Raw genomic sequence first — 17,529 nt, 5'->3', positions numbered from 1 at the left:
CAAATTATAATAATGGTTTTGACTCTGAAGCTAATGATTAAAAAATGCTTAGATGATGGGAAAGAGGAGACTACTAATAATCATTATTTTTAAAAGTCAAAAGTTAATTATATCTTGATTAATCACATACAATATGAATCATGGATTCTATATAAATGTTATTGTAATTCATGTTGATTAATTCTTTAATATGCATAATAGAAAATAACTTGTTATTATTATTATTATTTTGTTTTTTTTTTGCCTCTTCTTCTCTACCTCACTTTTCTATTCTTTTTTTTTTTTACCTCACATTTTGAAGAGAAATTTATATGTTATGAATTCCATTGATATAGAATTATATTACAGAAAAAAGATTAGTAACCACCAAGAAATCATCCAAGCTAATGAATATTAATGCCAATTCATGTTCTAGTATCATTGTATAATAATAAGTCGTAGCTATTGAGATATGTATATTAAAAATAATATATTTTATTTTATTTTATTTTTATAAACTTTTAATAAAATCTTCTTATATATATGTATATCATTAGTATTAGTTATCTTATTTCCTTTAATAAATAAATAGATGTTAATGCATAGAAGCTTTCTAGTACTTCAACTTATATTTACAAGGCTAAAAATCATATTATAGTATCTTAAAAATCATATAAGGATATAAAAAATATATTATAACTAATATGAAAATCTCACTATTTAATTATATTCTTATTCTTAGATTAATAAAGATATTTATTTATAACCTTATTTTTTTAGATAAGATGGATTGTTTTTATTGAGTTTTAAATTAGTTATCTCAATTATAATATTTTTGAATAGATTGATTTAGTATTTTGATAGAGATATCAAAAGTAGGACAAGATTATTCAAAAAATATATGATTGATAATTAAAGTCTGTCAGAAGATATTTTAGGGATTATGATAAATAAAAGATATTTTTAAAGAAATAAAAGATATTTTGAAAATTTATCTTTTGATGAATTATTAAATATTTTTCATGATTTATTTGATGAATGTAAATTAGTTAGTAAAAAATATAAGCTGGAAAAAAAAAGAGAATATATATATTTTTTGACAATTCGTCTTAAAAAATTAATTTGGAGTGATACGTATTCATAGGAAAAAGTAATTATGAGATGATTAATTTGACATGGCAGGATGGTAATTACGGGGTTGATTGGGTGGTAATCATGAAACGGGCGCCGCAATTTCTCGGCCGCCTTTGCGTTATGAAAACGAACAAAGTTTTCCTCGATCGTTTCCACTGCGTCGTCGCCTTCTCTGCCCACTCTAAAGGGAATGAAATAAATCCTCGGAGCCGAAAGTTAAGGATTTCCTGTAAAGGAGAAACCTTGCGGCCAACTGAGGCGATATCTTGGGGGAATCTTCTTCCTCTCTGAGCTAGGGTTTCGACGTGAGGGGGCAGTTCCCTTCTATCGCCCCTTCTCTTTTGTTGATTTGACAAAGAGGGATCATATTGCTTATTTCCCCCCTTCAAGCTGTAGAGATGGATTAGCTTAGGCGGCCAGTAAATCGATTTTTCGGCGATTTGAGGGGGTAGAGATCGTTTTAGCTCAAAAAGGTCGTTTTTTAGCTGAAAAAAAATGGTTCGGAGACCTGAACTGAGGGGTCCCGGTGGAGTTTGGATCGTTCGCGCCGAGAGAGCTGTGGATGCGGCATTACAGCACCTCGGATTTGCCTTTTCTGGGTGGGGAATGTTCTCTCATTGTTAAAGCTATTGGTTTTCCCTTTTTTCCCCCTTCTTTTGTTTCCAACGAACTGATTTTTACTTGATTAAGCTCGTTAATGGAAGAACCGAGTTTCCTCGAAGGGGAAAGTTTGCGTCTTTGTTTGAAAAGGATTCTTAGGAGTTGACTTTTGTGCAGGATCTGAAAGGAAATTGGTTCGGTTTGGATCTCCGAGCAAGCTCACATGGATGATTTCACGCCCACGAATTATGGGGCGAGCGGGAGTCCGAGTCAAGACGATCCATTTTCCCTGGCGGAGCTCATGAATTTTGATGGTTTTGCTGAATCCTGCAGTCCTACGATGGTAGACCAGATTTCTAATTTAAGCTTTATAGCTGCTTATCAAATACCTGGTTTTTCATCTTCATTGGCACCACTGAGTGTTTCAGCAGAAGGTACGGATTCCGTTCCTCGAGATAATAGGGTCTCAACTGGTAATTATTATAACTGCATGGAAAAGACGGCTTTGCAAAGAGCTGGTTCACAAATGGGGCTTCCGTCGACTTCCTCCAGAACTGATATTACTAGTAGGAGTGCTAGTTATTCCGCCTTTGATGGCCTGTCTGATGATGCGATCTTAACTATTCCTAGACCTTTTGAAGGGGTGTCTCTTCCAGAAAGAATGCTCAAGGCACTGTCCTTGCTAAAGGAATCGTCATGTAGTGGAATACTTGCCCAGGTTTGGAGGCCCATTAAACAGGGTGACCAGTATATTTTAAGTACTTCTGAACAGCCATTTCTCCTTGACGAAATTCTTGCTGGGTACCGTGAAGTTTCAAGGCAGTTTACCTTTTCTGCTAAGGAAGCACCTGGTTTGTTTACTGGGCTCCCCGGGCGTGTATATCTCTCCGGAATGCCAGAGTGGACCTCGAATGTTATCTATTACAGAAATTTTGAGTATTTGAGAGTGGACTATGCAATCAGTCATGAAGTCCGTGGATCTCTTGCGGTGCCTGTTTTTGATCCTTATGAAGGTTCTTGTCTTGCTGTGCTTGAGCTTGTTACAACAAGGGAGAGACCCAACTTCGACGCAGAGATGGAAACTGTTTGCAATGCTTTGCAGGTCAGTGTTGCTGTGACATTCAGTACCATTATATGGCCTATTTTTCAGTCTTGATTGAATAGATTGATATTGCCAATATGTAATCGTTAAATCATGAGAATGATATTTTATATATTTTACTGCAGCCTCTGTTTGCATTTGTCACTTGGTTCCTCATTTGTCACAGTTAAAATGTAAGGATCACTTGTATGGCTCCTAGTTTGAAAGCAGACTTTCAAAATTCTTGTTATCTGTTATTTGTTATCTGGTCTGTGTATCGTGTATCTGTTGGCTGTCACAATTCCTGTGGAAGAACATTATTTTGTTGGTGTTATGAACAATTTTAGCAGCTACTTTCGGAGCTTCTTATATGTGCAGGTTCCTTCTTTGTTGCTTTTGCAGGCTGTAAACTTGAAGACCACAAAAGTGCAGGTTCATCATCAGGTAGGTTGAATACTGAGATGTGACCATCCTTATTTAAAGATGGAATGAAACCTCTAAATGATTTTTGAGAAAAAAAAATCTCAATTTCTTTTGCAGAACCTCACGAAGAGTCAGATTTCTGCATTTTCGGAAATACTTGATGTTTTGAGAACTGTTTGTCATGCACACATGTTACCTCTGGCACTTACATGGGTACCTGTTTGGTATGATGATGGAGGTGTCAATGACTTGAGCAATGATAACATTGGGGGGATGAAGCCAACTTCAAGAAGGCTTGCCCTTCGCATTCAAGAATCAGCTTGCTATGTTAATGATATGCAGATGCAAGATTTTCTTCATGCATGCGCTGAACATCGCCTTGAGAAGGGACAAGGCATTGCTGGAAAGGCACTTCAATCCAATCATCCATTCTTCTCCCCTGATGTAAAAGTATATGATATACGTGAATATCCACTTGCACACCATGCTCGTAAGTTCGACCTTCGTGCTGCAGTTGCAATCAGGTTGAGGAGCACATACACTGGAAATGATGATTACATACTAGAATTCTTTCTACCAGTCAACAGTGGAGGCAACATAGAGCAACAGCTATTATTAAATAGCCTCTCAAATACCATGCAGAGAATTTGTAGGAGCTTGAGAACTGTCTCAGATGCTGCAGCAGCTGGGGCAGAGATCACCAGAGTAGGTAATCATAAAGGAGCAGCTGTAGGTGCCTTGTCGACTAATTTTTCAATGACGTGCTCTCAACTATCAGATTACGACAATGAAACGGCTACCGAGATGCATCTTGGAACTCAGGAGATTGGATCCAATGAACAAAATGGAGATGCTCATATTGAGCAGGTCCTAGTCTTAACTTTGACCTTCTTTTTGTATCATGCTTTCCAAAATTGAAACATGTCATCTTGACTAATTGCCAAGAAGTTAACTGAGGATTTTTTTGCAAGGGTCCCCTTGCCAAAGTACTAAATTGAACTTCTAGCACTAATAAGTGCAAATGAAGCCTACTTAAATTATGGAGTATATAGAAGGTCTTAAACATGTGAAGGCCTACAGATATATGATTTGGCATCTAACAGATTTGGCATGTAAAGTTTGGATGACTCCGTTTTGTAAAAACTATTACAACATATGCCTTTCCTGCATCACTCTATAATTGTATAGAACACAGGAACAGCAAGGGCCCACTAGCAGACATAGTATAAGTATGACGGGTGAGGTGTAGGCTGGTAGTAGGTGTGGATGTCTAGAGTCTTTGTTCTGACTTTTTTTCCTTTTTATCTTCAAAATAAAATCTTATACAAGATGTTGATAAGATACAATTATATACAATGACAACAAGCTTTTATATTATCTAGTTATATACTTTTCTTCATGATTTATTCTCTATTATCCATTATTGCCTTTTATACAAAGTTTCAGTTCCTGCATTTTAGATCATAACATTCTTTCATATAAAGTGTAAACAATATAATATGTGGGTCCATGGTTTTACAGTTTGGGTATCGGATCCATTTTGGTCTCCACTCGAAATGGTATGGATTCGGTAAAAGTCACTGTACTAACATGTGTGAATTTTTTTTAAGATTAAGAATACACGGTGTTGGGAAGCACATATTGTGATCTGTGTCACTGACCCAACAAGTATGTTCTATGCCGGATGAAACATAGAACCATGTATCAGCCAAGACTAAAAAATAGTTTCGCACACATAATTATCATTTGTCAGTTTTTATATTTTAAATTTATCTTTATTTTTTGTTAATTTTGATATTGGCCATATTTATGATTATCAATCCTGACCATATGAAACTTTGCTTATTCCCTTGAATTGAATATGTTTAGCCTAATGCATATATCCTACTATGTAATAGATACACATAACATACATTTTTAATTTCTGAATGCATGTGCAAGTTATGTGCATAAAAGAAAGCTAGTTTAAAGTTCACTTTACAGGTTGAGCTAATGTTTTATATCAACTAGATGTTTTCTTTCATATCTTGGTTCATATGATTTGTGTTTTTGGTATCTCAATAAGAACATTCGTGAAACCTTGCTTATTCATCTTTTGCTGGTTCTTATTAGTGTTGAACTCACTTATTCAATATAGTTCTAATACATGTTTCTAAATCTTCCAGTTATCATCTAGCTCAATAAAACAAATGGAGAAAAAACGCAGTACAGCTGAGAAAAATATTAATTTTAGTGTTCTTCAACGATACTTTTCTGGGAGTCTCAAGGATGCTGCAAAAAGTATTGGTGGTGAGCATTGTTCCTGTACCTGTTTCAACTAATTAGCAGTTTATCTTTTTGGAAAAAAAAAAGGGGTTTCATAGCTTAAAAATTGTAACATAAAACACAGCATCGGTCTCCTTCCTAATGGAGTCTGATGTGAGTGCTTGATGATTGGAATTTCTTTTAACCTATGGGCCATAGTTTATAGATTATAAGCTCTTACTTTATTTGGAGAGCGTTTCATTAAACATGTTGTGATAACTGTGGCAGTTTGTCCGACAACATTGAAAAGGATATGTAGACAGCATGGAATTTCAAGATGGCCATCTCGCAAGATAAATAAGGTCAATCGTTCATTGCAGAAAATCCAAAATGTTATAAATTCTGTCCAAGGAGTTGAAGGGGCTCTAAAGTATGATCCTTCTACTGGGTGCCTTGTTGCAGCAGTCTCCTCTCCGGAAAAACCATCATTAATAACCTTTGAGCCAAAAGGTCAAGATCTTATGACTGCCCCTTCTGCTCACCATATTGAGACAGAACAGCCTGTTGGTAAGATGGAGCCAGATTTCTATTTCCTTGGCAGACACCAAAGAGGGACCACACACCGATCCAAATGTGAAACAGATGAAGTTGGTTTGCTTTCAAATGATTGTAGCAGACAGTTGAACTTTATTTGTGCAGATGGAGGGCAGTTGTCATATGCTACAATGCAAGGTGCACCAAAATGGCCATCATATTCTAAAGATGTATCTGACAGTTCATATATTTCAAAAGAAGCAGGCTGCCAAGGTGGCCAAGATGGCTTAAGTTTGGCAAGCCTTGAGTGTCAGGTTACATCAAGAAGCTCAAGTTTAGAAGAATTGGATAAAATGATGATGAAAGCAGAAGCTGATGATGGAATCATGGAACACAGTCATCGTTCTTCTTCTGGTATGACGGACTCTTCTAGTGGAAGTGCATCAAGTCATCCTAGTTTCAAGATAAGTAAGATGTTAATCTCACAAAATGGCCCATCTGTTACAGTAAAGGCTACCTACAAAGATGACACTGTTAGATTCAAGTTCATGCCATCCATGGGTATCCACAACTTGTTTGAGGAAATTGGAAAGAGATTCAAATTGCTGGTAGGAACATTCCAGCTCAAGTATAGGGATGACGAAGAAGAGTGGGTAATGTTGGAGAATGACTCTGATCTGCAGGAGTGTGTTGATGTATTAGAGAATATTGGATTGCAGAAAATGAAGCTTCAAGTACGAGATATCCCTTGTAATGTTGGTAGCTCGGCCAGTAGTAACTGCCTTAAGCCTTGAAGCCTTGAGAGGTGAGAAAGTTTGAAAAGATGTCTCATTGGTCTAGGAATTTGTTGGTAGATCATTCAGGTAGCAAGTAGTCAATGTAGGAATCATATGTTGGAGGAAGAAATATGTACCTCATGTAACATGTACACATATTTAGTTGTAAAATGGAGACGAATGATGTTTATTAGTAAAATGCTCAAGGAGCTGCCTGTACATAGTGACTATGTTTTTTTTTTTTTTTTCTTTCTGTACACCTTAAATGTACTGCAAATGAGTTTTTTTAGTCAATAAGCTTCCTTAGATTTGTACTTCTCTATGTTATGCTCTTGAACACTGTACGTGTTATGGTATGCCTGAAATTTGGTAAATAAAGTTGGTAAACGATATCTTGTTTACATGGCCAGATATTTTTAAAATAGATTGCATCATTAGAGCAGCTGTGGCTGATTTGAGGTCGAGTTACAACATCTGCAAACAAAGATCGTCGTATCATGGCATGAGTGCATGTATATCTTTTGACATGGTATGATTCTGTGTTGTGCTAGCTGGCATGCCCGCATGCAGGTCAACATAAGTCAAAAATTGGTAAAGTCATAATATGTTGAAATAAATATTTATTGTATTTATTTGTAACATAGCTATTAGCCGCAGGATTATCTCTTAAATTTATGTTTAAAGAAATTATTCCTCTTTGTCGGGCAAGTTTTCCTGCAAATGCATTTGTCATGTGCACTGACAAAAGCTGGTAGCAAACAAGGTTCCAAATAGAGTAGAAATTTTCAGATCAATAATGAATTAGGACCTTTTGCTTCACAAGAACTGTAAGAACTAATTAATGAAAGCACTAGGGATTTTTCTGCATTCAAAAAGTCACACTTATGTGGGCTCTGGTTTCATACAGGAGTCTTGTTTCAAGGTGCTTCAACTGACTACTATGGTTGAGGAATTTGCAAAGAATTTTCTCTCTGCAGGTTTTTTATTAGACTTCTTTTTGGAGCTCAGGCAATTTGATCAGGATTCAGGAACAGTAGGAACTCCCAATGCTGGCAAATTATCAGAAGAGTCAAGTTCGATATCTGAGCCAGAAGTCTAGGGTGGATGCAGTTCTTGATGATTCCCAGGTACAATTTCCTTCATGTCAACTATTCTGTAATGCTATTTCTTCACATGCTGGATTATTCTTTTCTCAGCGTTGCTAGTCCTTGTTGCTTTAACTCTGTTTTCAATGACATCATTTAATCCTGCTATGCTAGCCATTCAGCAAAGGTCAAGGTCTTTTTTTATGTTTCTCATTTTTGGAGCCTTCTAATGGTGATCGATACTTTGGTGACTTGGTATGGTAACTACAGGAATGTCAGAAAGACAATAGACAGGTCTACAACCTGAAGTTTTTGCAAACTCTTTGTATCAACAAGTTGAATGATAACTTCATATTCATGGTTTTTCCAGATACATGATATAAAGTTAATCTATTGTCATGGATAGCATTTCAAACTACGAGGCTTATTTTGATTCTCTGTAAGATCCTACAATTTTCCCCAGGAAACATGCTTCATTTTTCAATGGTTGTAAGGCATGGGATTGCACCTTAGGAGATCTGGAGATGCACTATCTTCTATCCTAATTTTCTATTAGAATACAAGATGCTATTTCTTCACATGTTGGATTACATGCTTTCACAGTGTTGCCACTATTTGTTGATTTAACTTTGGTATTGATGACATTGGTTAATCCTGCTAGGCTAGCCATTCTGCAAGGTCAAGGTCTTTCATGTTTTGCCCTATAATTGTTACCTTCCGATAGCAAAACCACACTTTGGTCACTTGATTTGGTCAGTATGAAGTTTTCACAAATTTATAACAAGAAGTTGAATAATCACTTCAGGTTCATGGTTTTCCAGATGCATGATTGAATAAAACTAAAGAGTAGTGTGTTCAGATGAATTCATCACAGGGTTGCTGATGAAGCTGGCATTAGCTGATTCGGAGAAGCTTGAGGTTGTGTTGTGAAAGCAGGGTTCTCAATTTCGATGTGTACCGCCCGATACGAGCGATATGTACCAGTCTGAGAGGATATCGGTACACGGATTGCCTTCTACCGGGTAGTACCAGTGTTTTGAGCTGTACCGAGGCAAACTCAAGGTTTGCCGTACCGGACTGTACCGCCCGGTATGGGCGGTATGTACCGGTCCGACAGGCCAGCGGTACGCGGACCGCCCCATATCGTACCGAGTACTGTAGCAGTATACAGTAACACTGTAGCAGTGTACAGTGCTCGGTACACGTGAGTGTACCGCTCGGTACACCTGGGTGTACCGAGCGGTATATCGTACCGTACCGGTACCGAGCCCGGGTCGAAATGCCGATACGGTACGGTACGACGAACCTTGGGCAAACTGACTGGTACCGAAGCGTACCGACTGATACCGCCTCGGATTTCGATTGTTATTGAGGCATACTAGTCGGTGTGCCCTAGCGTGGTAGGTGGAGGTATTTTTAAGGTTTTAGGATGTACCGATGATACATATCGGTACGTATCATACCGAGTAGAGCTCGGTATGTTGATACAGACCGGTATTCAAAACCTTGGTTGTGATTTGATTGATTATATCAGAACTCTGAAGATCAGATGCACTCAAGCTTCGGACGCCCAAGGTAAAAATTAATTTGCAGTTGTCCTCTTGATGGATGGTTGGTTTATTAACAATTCTGTGCAGACAAATGTGTATCTGCCAAAATTCTTGTGTTATATTTTGAAGATTATTTTCACAGTATGTTTTTATTGGACATCGAAGTTGTGTGGGTTTTCACTTATAAAGTTTGACATGTTTTAAGTGGACTTCTATTGGCCCAAGTTTGGTGTGGCACCATAAGGATCTTATGCTTCCATTGAGTCTATCCAGGTGAAGCCGGATCAGCAGCACTAATTTGAAATCAAGTGGTCAAAAACTAAGAGGTTTAGTAAACAATAGATCGCGGGAGATGCACAACAGAAGATGATCTTGGCATTATGGAAACTGTTGAATCTCGTATTTTGATGATGAAACCACTTGATATGTGTTTATGTTTTAATCTGCGTTTTGAGTGACGCAGGATGAGACAATTAAAGCAGGAAAAATCATGTTGTGCCGGAGGAACATGTCAGAAGATTGGACGTCGGGCCGATGGATCGGTCGACGTATCGACAGAAGGCTTCGGGCCGTGGACTTGGGCATCGGGCCAAGAAGAGCGGGTATTGCGCCAAGGATATCGGAGTTGCGGAGTCAACTAGCCGATTGGGCAATAGGCCGCAGGAGAGGACGATGCGTCGAAGAATCGGACGAAGCGTCGAGGGACCAATGACATGCCGGACAACTTAGTTAATTGCTTAGGATTAATTGTCTCGATCGAAGTTTTGTTTTAAGTGTGCAGGATTAACTACGATGAAAGAAAGACATGTAGCAGGAGTTGTGCTGGAGTCAAGACTATGATCACGTTGGGAGTTCGAGAGCTCGACGGAAGTCCGGACGGTCGTCGGAGGTTCTGCGGGAACAAATCCGAGAAGTCCAGGAGCTTGCTAAAAGAAGCTCGTCGGAACTCGCCAAGTGGATCGTCGCAAGTCCAGGAGTTTGTCGGAAGTCCTGTATTAACAATTCTGTGATACAACCTCCGACAAGCTTATCGTACCAAGTAGAGCTCGGTATGTTGATACAGACCGGTATTCAAAACCTTGGTTGTGATTTGATTGATTATATCAAAACTCTGAAGAAATGATGCACTCAAGCTTCGGACGCCCAAGGTGAAAATTAATTTGCAGTTGTCCTCTTGATGGATGGTTGGTTTATTAATAATTCTGTGCAGACAAATGTGTATCTGCCAAAATTCTTGTGTTATATTTTGAAGATTATTTTCACAGTATGTTTTTATTGTACATCGAAGTTGTGTGGGTTTTCACTGATAAAGTTTGACATGTTTTATGTGGACTTCTATTGGCCTAGGTTTGGTGTGGCACCATAAGGATCTTATGCTTCCATTGAGTCTATCCAGGTGAAGCTGGATCAGTAGCACTGATTTGAAATCAAGTGGTCAAAAACTAAGAGCTTTAGTAAACAATAGATCGCGGGAGATGCACAACAGAAGATGATCTTGGCATTGTGGAAACAACCTCTGTACAATCAGGGGTAAGACTACATGCATACGGCCCTTCATAACAATCAATCTTCTTCTTTTGTTAAGAACCGAGAATGAGATTAATCTCTTGAACTGTTTTCATGAACTTATGGAAAAGAAGAACAAGTGCCGAGACCATGTCACAATATAATTAATTCGATACATGTGACTATTATCTCAATGCAACCAGTACAAGAGTGAATACGTTGCAGCATTAACATATTTTTGTATCGTTCTTGGACATATTATTCATGCATTTTAATGTATGTGTACTTGTGTGCTAGTGAATTCGATGGGCTCGCTTTTGGTCGGCTACTAATAGTGCTTGATTGAGCAGGAGTTTGTGCTCTTACATGGTTAATCATTTTCAGAAATGAAGATGAAGAAATTCAAAGGTACGCTTGATCTATCTTGATTTATATAACTTCTGGATTTCATGCATGCTTGAGATGTCTGATGTTGGAACTCTTCATTGTTAGTCATCTGTAACCATGTGGCATGTACAAGAAAATTAGATTAGGCTTTAAATATAAGGTCATTCCTTTCTTATTGGCTTTTAACTATTGGGATTAGTGGTAACTCAACTGAATTTTTTCCTTAATATCAGGATATTAATTTTCTTTTTCAATGCTTTGTTTGGTTTCAAAGGAAAGGGAATGAAAAAAAAAGGGCAAACCAATTCGAGTTAAAAGAAAATTACTGAAGAGTTTAGCTTGTAAGGACGTCTGAAATGGTGTTGCCTATTAAAAGATATTTTATGTTAAGCTGTTTGCAATACTTTTGACTTTTATTTTCATTGGTCTGTCTCCTTGCAGCTCAATCAAACAATGGATAGAAGAGAATTCCAGCTTTTTTTTTGCTCTCATCTCATAAGCAACCAAACCAATCTTGCTAAGTAAAAACTCATATTGGTCGCAGAATTCGAACATTAGCATTACTAATGGGATTGGCAAATATTTTAAAATTTCTTTATTAAAAACTATTGTGCGGAGGATAAAAGATATAAATTTGAAAAGGGTTTTCACTTGCTTGGAGAAGATTAATGATTGGTTGCATTATAAATGCTTTATGTATCTCAAGATCTGGCTAATAGACTTCTTCTCTAGTAAATTTGTGTTCTCAATACAATCTTTTTTCTTGTAATTTGTTGTTCTTAGATAGCAAAGGATTTGAGATTTTCTCTGCAGTAAACGAAGCCCAATATATTTGTTTTCATTTATGTTTTCTTTTTCTTTTTTGAGGATCTTCTTCCCCTAACACTCCTGCATTCAAATATCTACTTGTGAGACAGCAGGTGGATGCAACGAGTCCATGCAAGTTGGCATGTGAGCTGCAATAATGTATGCAGCCTGGACTGCTTGGATGTGCAGAAGAAAGGGGTAAAGCCAGGAAACACTGCTCTTTTTGACCAGTCTCAAGCTTCGCCTTCTGCATGGGTTGCTGCCTTCCCTGCTTCCGGTAATGCATTTTCTTGTGTGGCTTTTGGCTCAGTTAAAAAAATAATATATATAACAAGTTTGTATTCGTTAAGATGAGAATATTAAGTGGATGTGAAGAATTATTAGGAACAACTAGGTGTAGTAGATAAAATGAGGAAAGGTAATTTAGGATGGTATGAGCATAGGTGATAGAAGGAGAGATAGAGGAAGAGCTAAATAAATTTACATAAATATGTAATTACTTTATAGAGTTAAATTGTAAAAGATTACAATTTGTGTTATCAGCTATTAAGAATCTCTTTCACTTGAAGCAGAAGATTTTACTTAACAAGCACATGACAAGGAGATAGAGAGAGATCTAAAAATATTCAACATAAGGATTTCAGTACTCTTAATTTGATTAGGGATATGAATATTTATAGAGTTCAATGGTAGTTAATCAGAATTTAACTTGAAGCAAAGATAAATGTTTGTGTTCTTATTTGTGTAGATCACAAAGGCAGCTTATAAAACTAGAGATAGCAGGTTCTCCTACATGCAAATGAACAGTTACAGAGGTGACGGAGATGATGATACAAACAGAAGCAACAAAAAAATGTCTAATATTCTTCTTTTTGTCTTAGGGAAAAATGGTGGTAGAAGAGAGGTCTCAAAACCTCTCCAAAGTTTGGCACATCCTTCCTAGTCCAAATTCCTATATGGTATGGTGGCCATGCATTATTATTACAGTGTGTGCAAGACCAAATTAGGAAGTACCCTGCAATATGACTCAGAATATCTGCAATGAGAATATGATGTCACTGGATGTAAGATCACAGCTTGTGAATCAACAAAGGATCTTGCATTGTTGATCTCTGTATCCTTGTTTTAACCAGTAACATGAATTGTATGTTATACTGGCTTGTCCTTTGCTGCTACTGTGTCCAAGTGCAAGTTTACAATTATCTGTTCCACCTTAAATCTTTTCCTAATCCCATTTCAAGCATCCTGGAGTTCATCAACATCATCATCAAACTCATAAATGTTAGAAGACTCCAAGATTCATGACCAAAATTTTATTGGAGAGAGAAACTTTTGAGAATACAAAAATTTTTAGATGCAATGACATTGATGGTATCTTCTCTATGGCACACATCTTTAAAGCAAATATGTATTTGATCAGTTCAGATTTCAATTTCGAGTCATTTAAACATGAACCAGATCCTGTGTTATCAATTGACATGAGCTTTTAATATGGATGTTGGGATAAAGTTGAAAGTGAAAGGCAAAAGTAGACAATTTTTTTGAGGTTCAAGTGTCCAAAGGAAGAAAACAACAAAGGTTCTTTGATGAAGTACATTAACCATATTTAAGATGTCTTGCAGTAACTGGTCTTCATCATTACACTTGAGAGAGAGAGAGAGAGAGTTTGAACTATTTTGATTCCGAATGACACAAACAGAGCAACCAAGAATAAGTCTCTCTGACTGAAGCGATGTAATCGAAGCATATAACTCGAGAAAAGCTTCAACCCTCAACAAGTAAAACTTTGTCAGCCTTTGAAGGATTCTGCTTTGAAGATTAAAGGGCATTCCGGGATCTTAATTGTCATACAGAGCAACAATGTACAGTGATCGTGTTCTCTTTCTCCCTCCCTCCAACTTTTCTCACTCTTTGGTCATCACGACACCAAAAAGATAAATCCTGATGCCATACACTGACAACTATCAATGTTTCTGATACAGACTCTGTGTTCTTCACCTCCTCCATTACTCCTACTCCTACCATATGGCAATGAGATTGTTCCCCATGATTTCCAGCGTATGTATCACTTCAAACGTCACTTGTGCTTCTTTGCGTGGGTTTCTACTGACGTCCAATTTTTGTGCTCGGTTGATCTTTTGGTGCTTGTGGTTAGACCAACGGCATTGACCTGAGTTAGATTAGCTCATGTCAGATAAGATCTATGGCCTTAAACAGTGTCTGCCAGTTCAAACTTGTTTGTTGGATTATAAGAAGGTTATCTCTTCCTCATTCTAAGGAATCCTGCCAAAGCAAAAGCATCCTGCGATAAAGGGAAGAAGAGGACACAACTCCGACTCTCCCATGTTTCTCCACTCGCTACTGATGCAGGAGCAGAAGCACCCGCAGAAAAGGCAAGCATGAATCTCCACTCCTCCCTCTTTCCTGATACACACTGGAGATGATGACCGATGCATTGCTTGCCCATGTTGCAGGATGCCATGGTATGGTAGAGTGATGGAGGTCATAATTCTATGGAAGACAGTGACGAGGTCTTCGGCAGCCAAGCCTAATGGAGTCCCTGCCGTTGCCAACAAGCAGAAGCTAAGAAAGTGCAGCTCCCTCAAGGTAGCCTCTTCATTCACTCGGGCGTGTCTGTGTGCTCCCATCTCTTCTTACAACGAGGTGTTTCGAGCTGAAGTCCCGCCGCGGAGAAGCTACAGCTGTCCGAGGTCGAAGTCGTCGTCGTCAGCGGCGGCGGCGGCGGCACCGCCACCGGAGAGGAGGTTTGCATCGAGCACCAGAACCTCCGCCGAGGGCCGGAGGGTGTTCAGGGGGAAGTCTCTGACGGATGACATGCTGATGAGGAGGTTCGTGGTGGAAGAGGAAGCCATGATGCAACAGAGGAGGAGGAACCAGATGGAGTTCATGAGGAGGAGGAATGCCATGAGGAGGAGACAGGTCGGGCCAAGTCCTCTCAGCAGAATGGCAATGGCCGAAGAAGACTAGCTCTCAGATCTTTGCAGGTGTAACAAGTTATCATGATGATGCTGCTGCTGCTGCTTCTACTTCCTTCTCCTACTCTCTTTCATCTTGTTCCTCATTGTGGATCTTCACATAATAAAGAAGGTGGATGGTTGAGAGACTACTAACATCAAGTAGTCTTTCTTGTTTGAAGACATGAATGTGTAGCTCTTTTCTTTCTCTCACTGTTCGTTCTTGAGAGAGTAGAGCCACAAAATAATGGGAATTTTTTGTACTTGGTTTATCACAACACTGTTGTACCAAACAAAAGATTCTTTATGTGTAGGTTTTTGGGCACAAATAAGACACAAACATGCTTTGTCTCAAGTCCTTAATTTCTGGGGGTAGAGGAGTTGGGTTGAGCTACATGACAAGCCTAAATTTGGGTTGAGTGTATTCACTTGAGGACAAGTTGAGTTGACCAAGAAATCAGTCACCATGTTTGTTGTTTTATTGCTTGAGCATATGATTACTGGTTATATGGAGTGTGCATTGATGTAACAAGTCATTTACTCAAACTCCCAAGGCATAGATTTGGTTGTTCTTTATCCATATTCTACACAAACTGTCACTCCATAGTAAATTCGACTGGAGAATTAATTTACTTAGGCCTTCAATTTTTGAGGAGTCACTAAATGCTTCACCAAATTGATGGATCACTACTGTGATCCATAAATCTCACATCATCTTTGGATACTTGGCTTCACAGGCCATTAATTGGTCAGTGTTTACTCTCCCAGCTGAAGAAGATGCATGATAGGAATAAATACAAAAAACTATATATAGGATAAGACATTAAAAGGTATGGCCAAAAAATTATATATATATATATATATATATATATATATATATATATATGTATATATCGAGAGAGAGAGAGAGAGAGAGAGAGAGAGAGAGAGAGAGAGAGAGAGAGATGTGCATACAAAGCAAGATGGGTACAATGGCAATAGGGAGATGGAATCTACACACACCACCATGTCTTGCTTGTTCGACTCCATGATTCTTCTGCAAGTCTCAGCAGATGCAACATGAAGATTTTGAAGAAAAGAACACAGATCTGAGTGGAGCTACAGTGGCATGGATTCAAGAGAAGAGCATGCTTGGGAAGAAAAGACAGGCTTGTTGGGCATGATGGCACTCGATCTACATCAGCAACAGTGTACTTGTGTGTCAAATCCAACCAATCATTTTATTTGTTTGGCAATATTCCCTGCTGCCTCAGTCAATGAAATGGGACCAACAAATCCATGTGTGGAAAAAAAAGTACAAACTAGGAGTCAATTGTACTGCAGTAACCACAACAAAAATATAATCACTCGTTTTCACTACAAACTAGACCACATTTTTTACTTGGTCACAGGGCTTGCTTTTAGTGCTATGCATTTGATTGTTTTTGCATTGAATTCTTTGGGTTCTGGATGTGAAGTGGTGTTAGAACGTTAGTGCTACTTGTGCTTGTTCTCGTAGCATTTAGATTTATTTTAGTTATATTAAAGAAATTGAAGACTTCCATTGTCTCTTAGTATATCATCAACACATGAAATTGCATATACTGTTCGATTCACTTCGGCCCATTTCAATTACCCGCTCGAATGGTCGAAGAAGGTGACCATCTACGAACCCGGCCAAGCATCTATCGAGTTTGATCCATGCGTCGCTTTGGTGCGTTGATCTCAATCGTCCATTTTTCCTTTAGATGATGAGTTCGATTATCTCCTTATGGGCTAATTACATATTATCACATGTAGTTGGTTACCTTTAGCATCTCGGTTTATACACTTTAAAAAGTTACATTGATATTTCTATAATTACGAAAGTGAAACATTTATGTCTATTTATCCTAGAGTAGATGAGAGCTACTCTACATTTGCATCAACGTTGAAATAGTTATTGAGCGACTCTTTCGCCGCTTTGCATTAGTATTAGTAACGATGTAATTATCGAGTGATGTCGTTCTGCATCGATGTAAATGTAATTATCGAGCGATGTAAAGATCGCTAACACAAATACAGAGTGACAAAAGGATCACTCGACAACTGCATCAGCATCAATGCATATACAAAACGATCCTCGTCTCTTATTGTTACTCTCCTCTTCCACAACAATCATCCGTAGCTCCCAACGATGTTAGTAGACACCATTCGTACTCTCCAAGGTATTAAGTTAGTCTTCACTGTTCGATTACCTCACATCATCTCATCAACAAGGAGATTCTCTTTCCATATATATATTTATGTATTTTATGTTACTAGACTAACTAAATGGTTGGTTTATTTAAAGTCTAATGTTGACTTTTTTCTTTTGTAATTCGATTTTGCTCCAAAAACACACAGTGGGAGGTACAATATTAGCTAACCAAAGCAGTCAAAAACTTGACATGCCCTAATGATAGATAGGGACAAGAAACACTAGCTGAG

The 17,529-nt window shown here is 38.1% G+C and overlaps 2 protein-coding genes across 10 annotated transcripts; both read left to right on the top strand.

Moving 5' to 3' along the window:
• Positions 1–1,259: 1,259 nt before the first annotated feature.
• On the top strand, positions 1,260–13,354 carry LOC135615563 (protein NLP2-like). Of its 9 annotated transcripts, none has more exons than XR_010488067.1 (11): positions 1,260–1,712; positions 1,891–2,815; positions 3,197–3,238; positions 3,335–4,084; positions 5,383–5,506; positions 5,750–6,800; positions 7,679–7,693; positions 7,780–7,898; positions 10,754–10,936; positions 11,210–11,320; positions 12,217–13,354. XR_010488067.1 is itself a non-coding variant. In XM_065114225.1 (6 exons), the coding sequence occupies exons 2-6, from the start codon at positions 1,937–1,939 to the stop codon at positions 6,787–6,789; spliced, it is 2,835 nt and encodes a 944-aa protein (XP_064970297.1). In that variant the 5' UTR covers positions 1,260–1,712; positions 1,891–1,936; the 3' UTR covers positions 6,790–6,990. The 9 variants fall into 9 exon arrangements, 1 of the variants encoding a protein (XP_064970297.1); XR_010488062.1 differs by having other exon boundaries at positions 7,679–7,898; positions 12,217–12,383; positions 12,855–13,348; XR_010488061.1 differs by having other exon boundaries at positions 7,679–7,898; positions 12,217–12,383; positions 12,988–13,345.
• A 362-nt stretch (positions 13,355–13,716) lies between these two features.
• Positions 13,717–15,529, top strand: LOC135615564 (uncharacterized). The gene is made up of 2 exons (XM_065114226.1): positions 13,717–14,499; positions 14,581–15,529. The coding sequence occupies exons 1-2, from the start codon at positions 14,450–14,452 to the stop codon at positions 15,092–15,094; spliced, it is 564 nt and encodes a 187-aa protein (XP_064970298.1). The 5' UTR covers positions 13,717–14,449; the 3' UTR covers positions 15,095–15,529.
• Positions 15,530–17,529: the final 2,000 nt, after the last annotated feature.

Source organism: Musa acuminata, chromosome BXJ2-6 (assembly GCF_036884655.1).
Source record: "Musa acuminata AAA Group cultivar baxijiao chromosome BXJ2-6, Cavendish_Baxijiao_AAA, whole genome shotgun sequence".
Lineage (NCBI taxonomy): Eukaryota > Viridiplantae > Streptophyta > Magnoliopsida > Zingiberales > Musaceae > Musa > Musa acuminata.
This window is presented reverse-complemented; position numbering and strand designations above follow the sequence as displayed.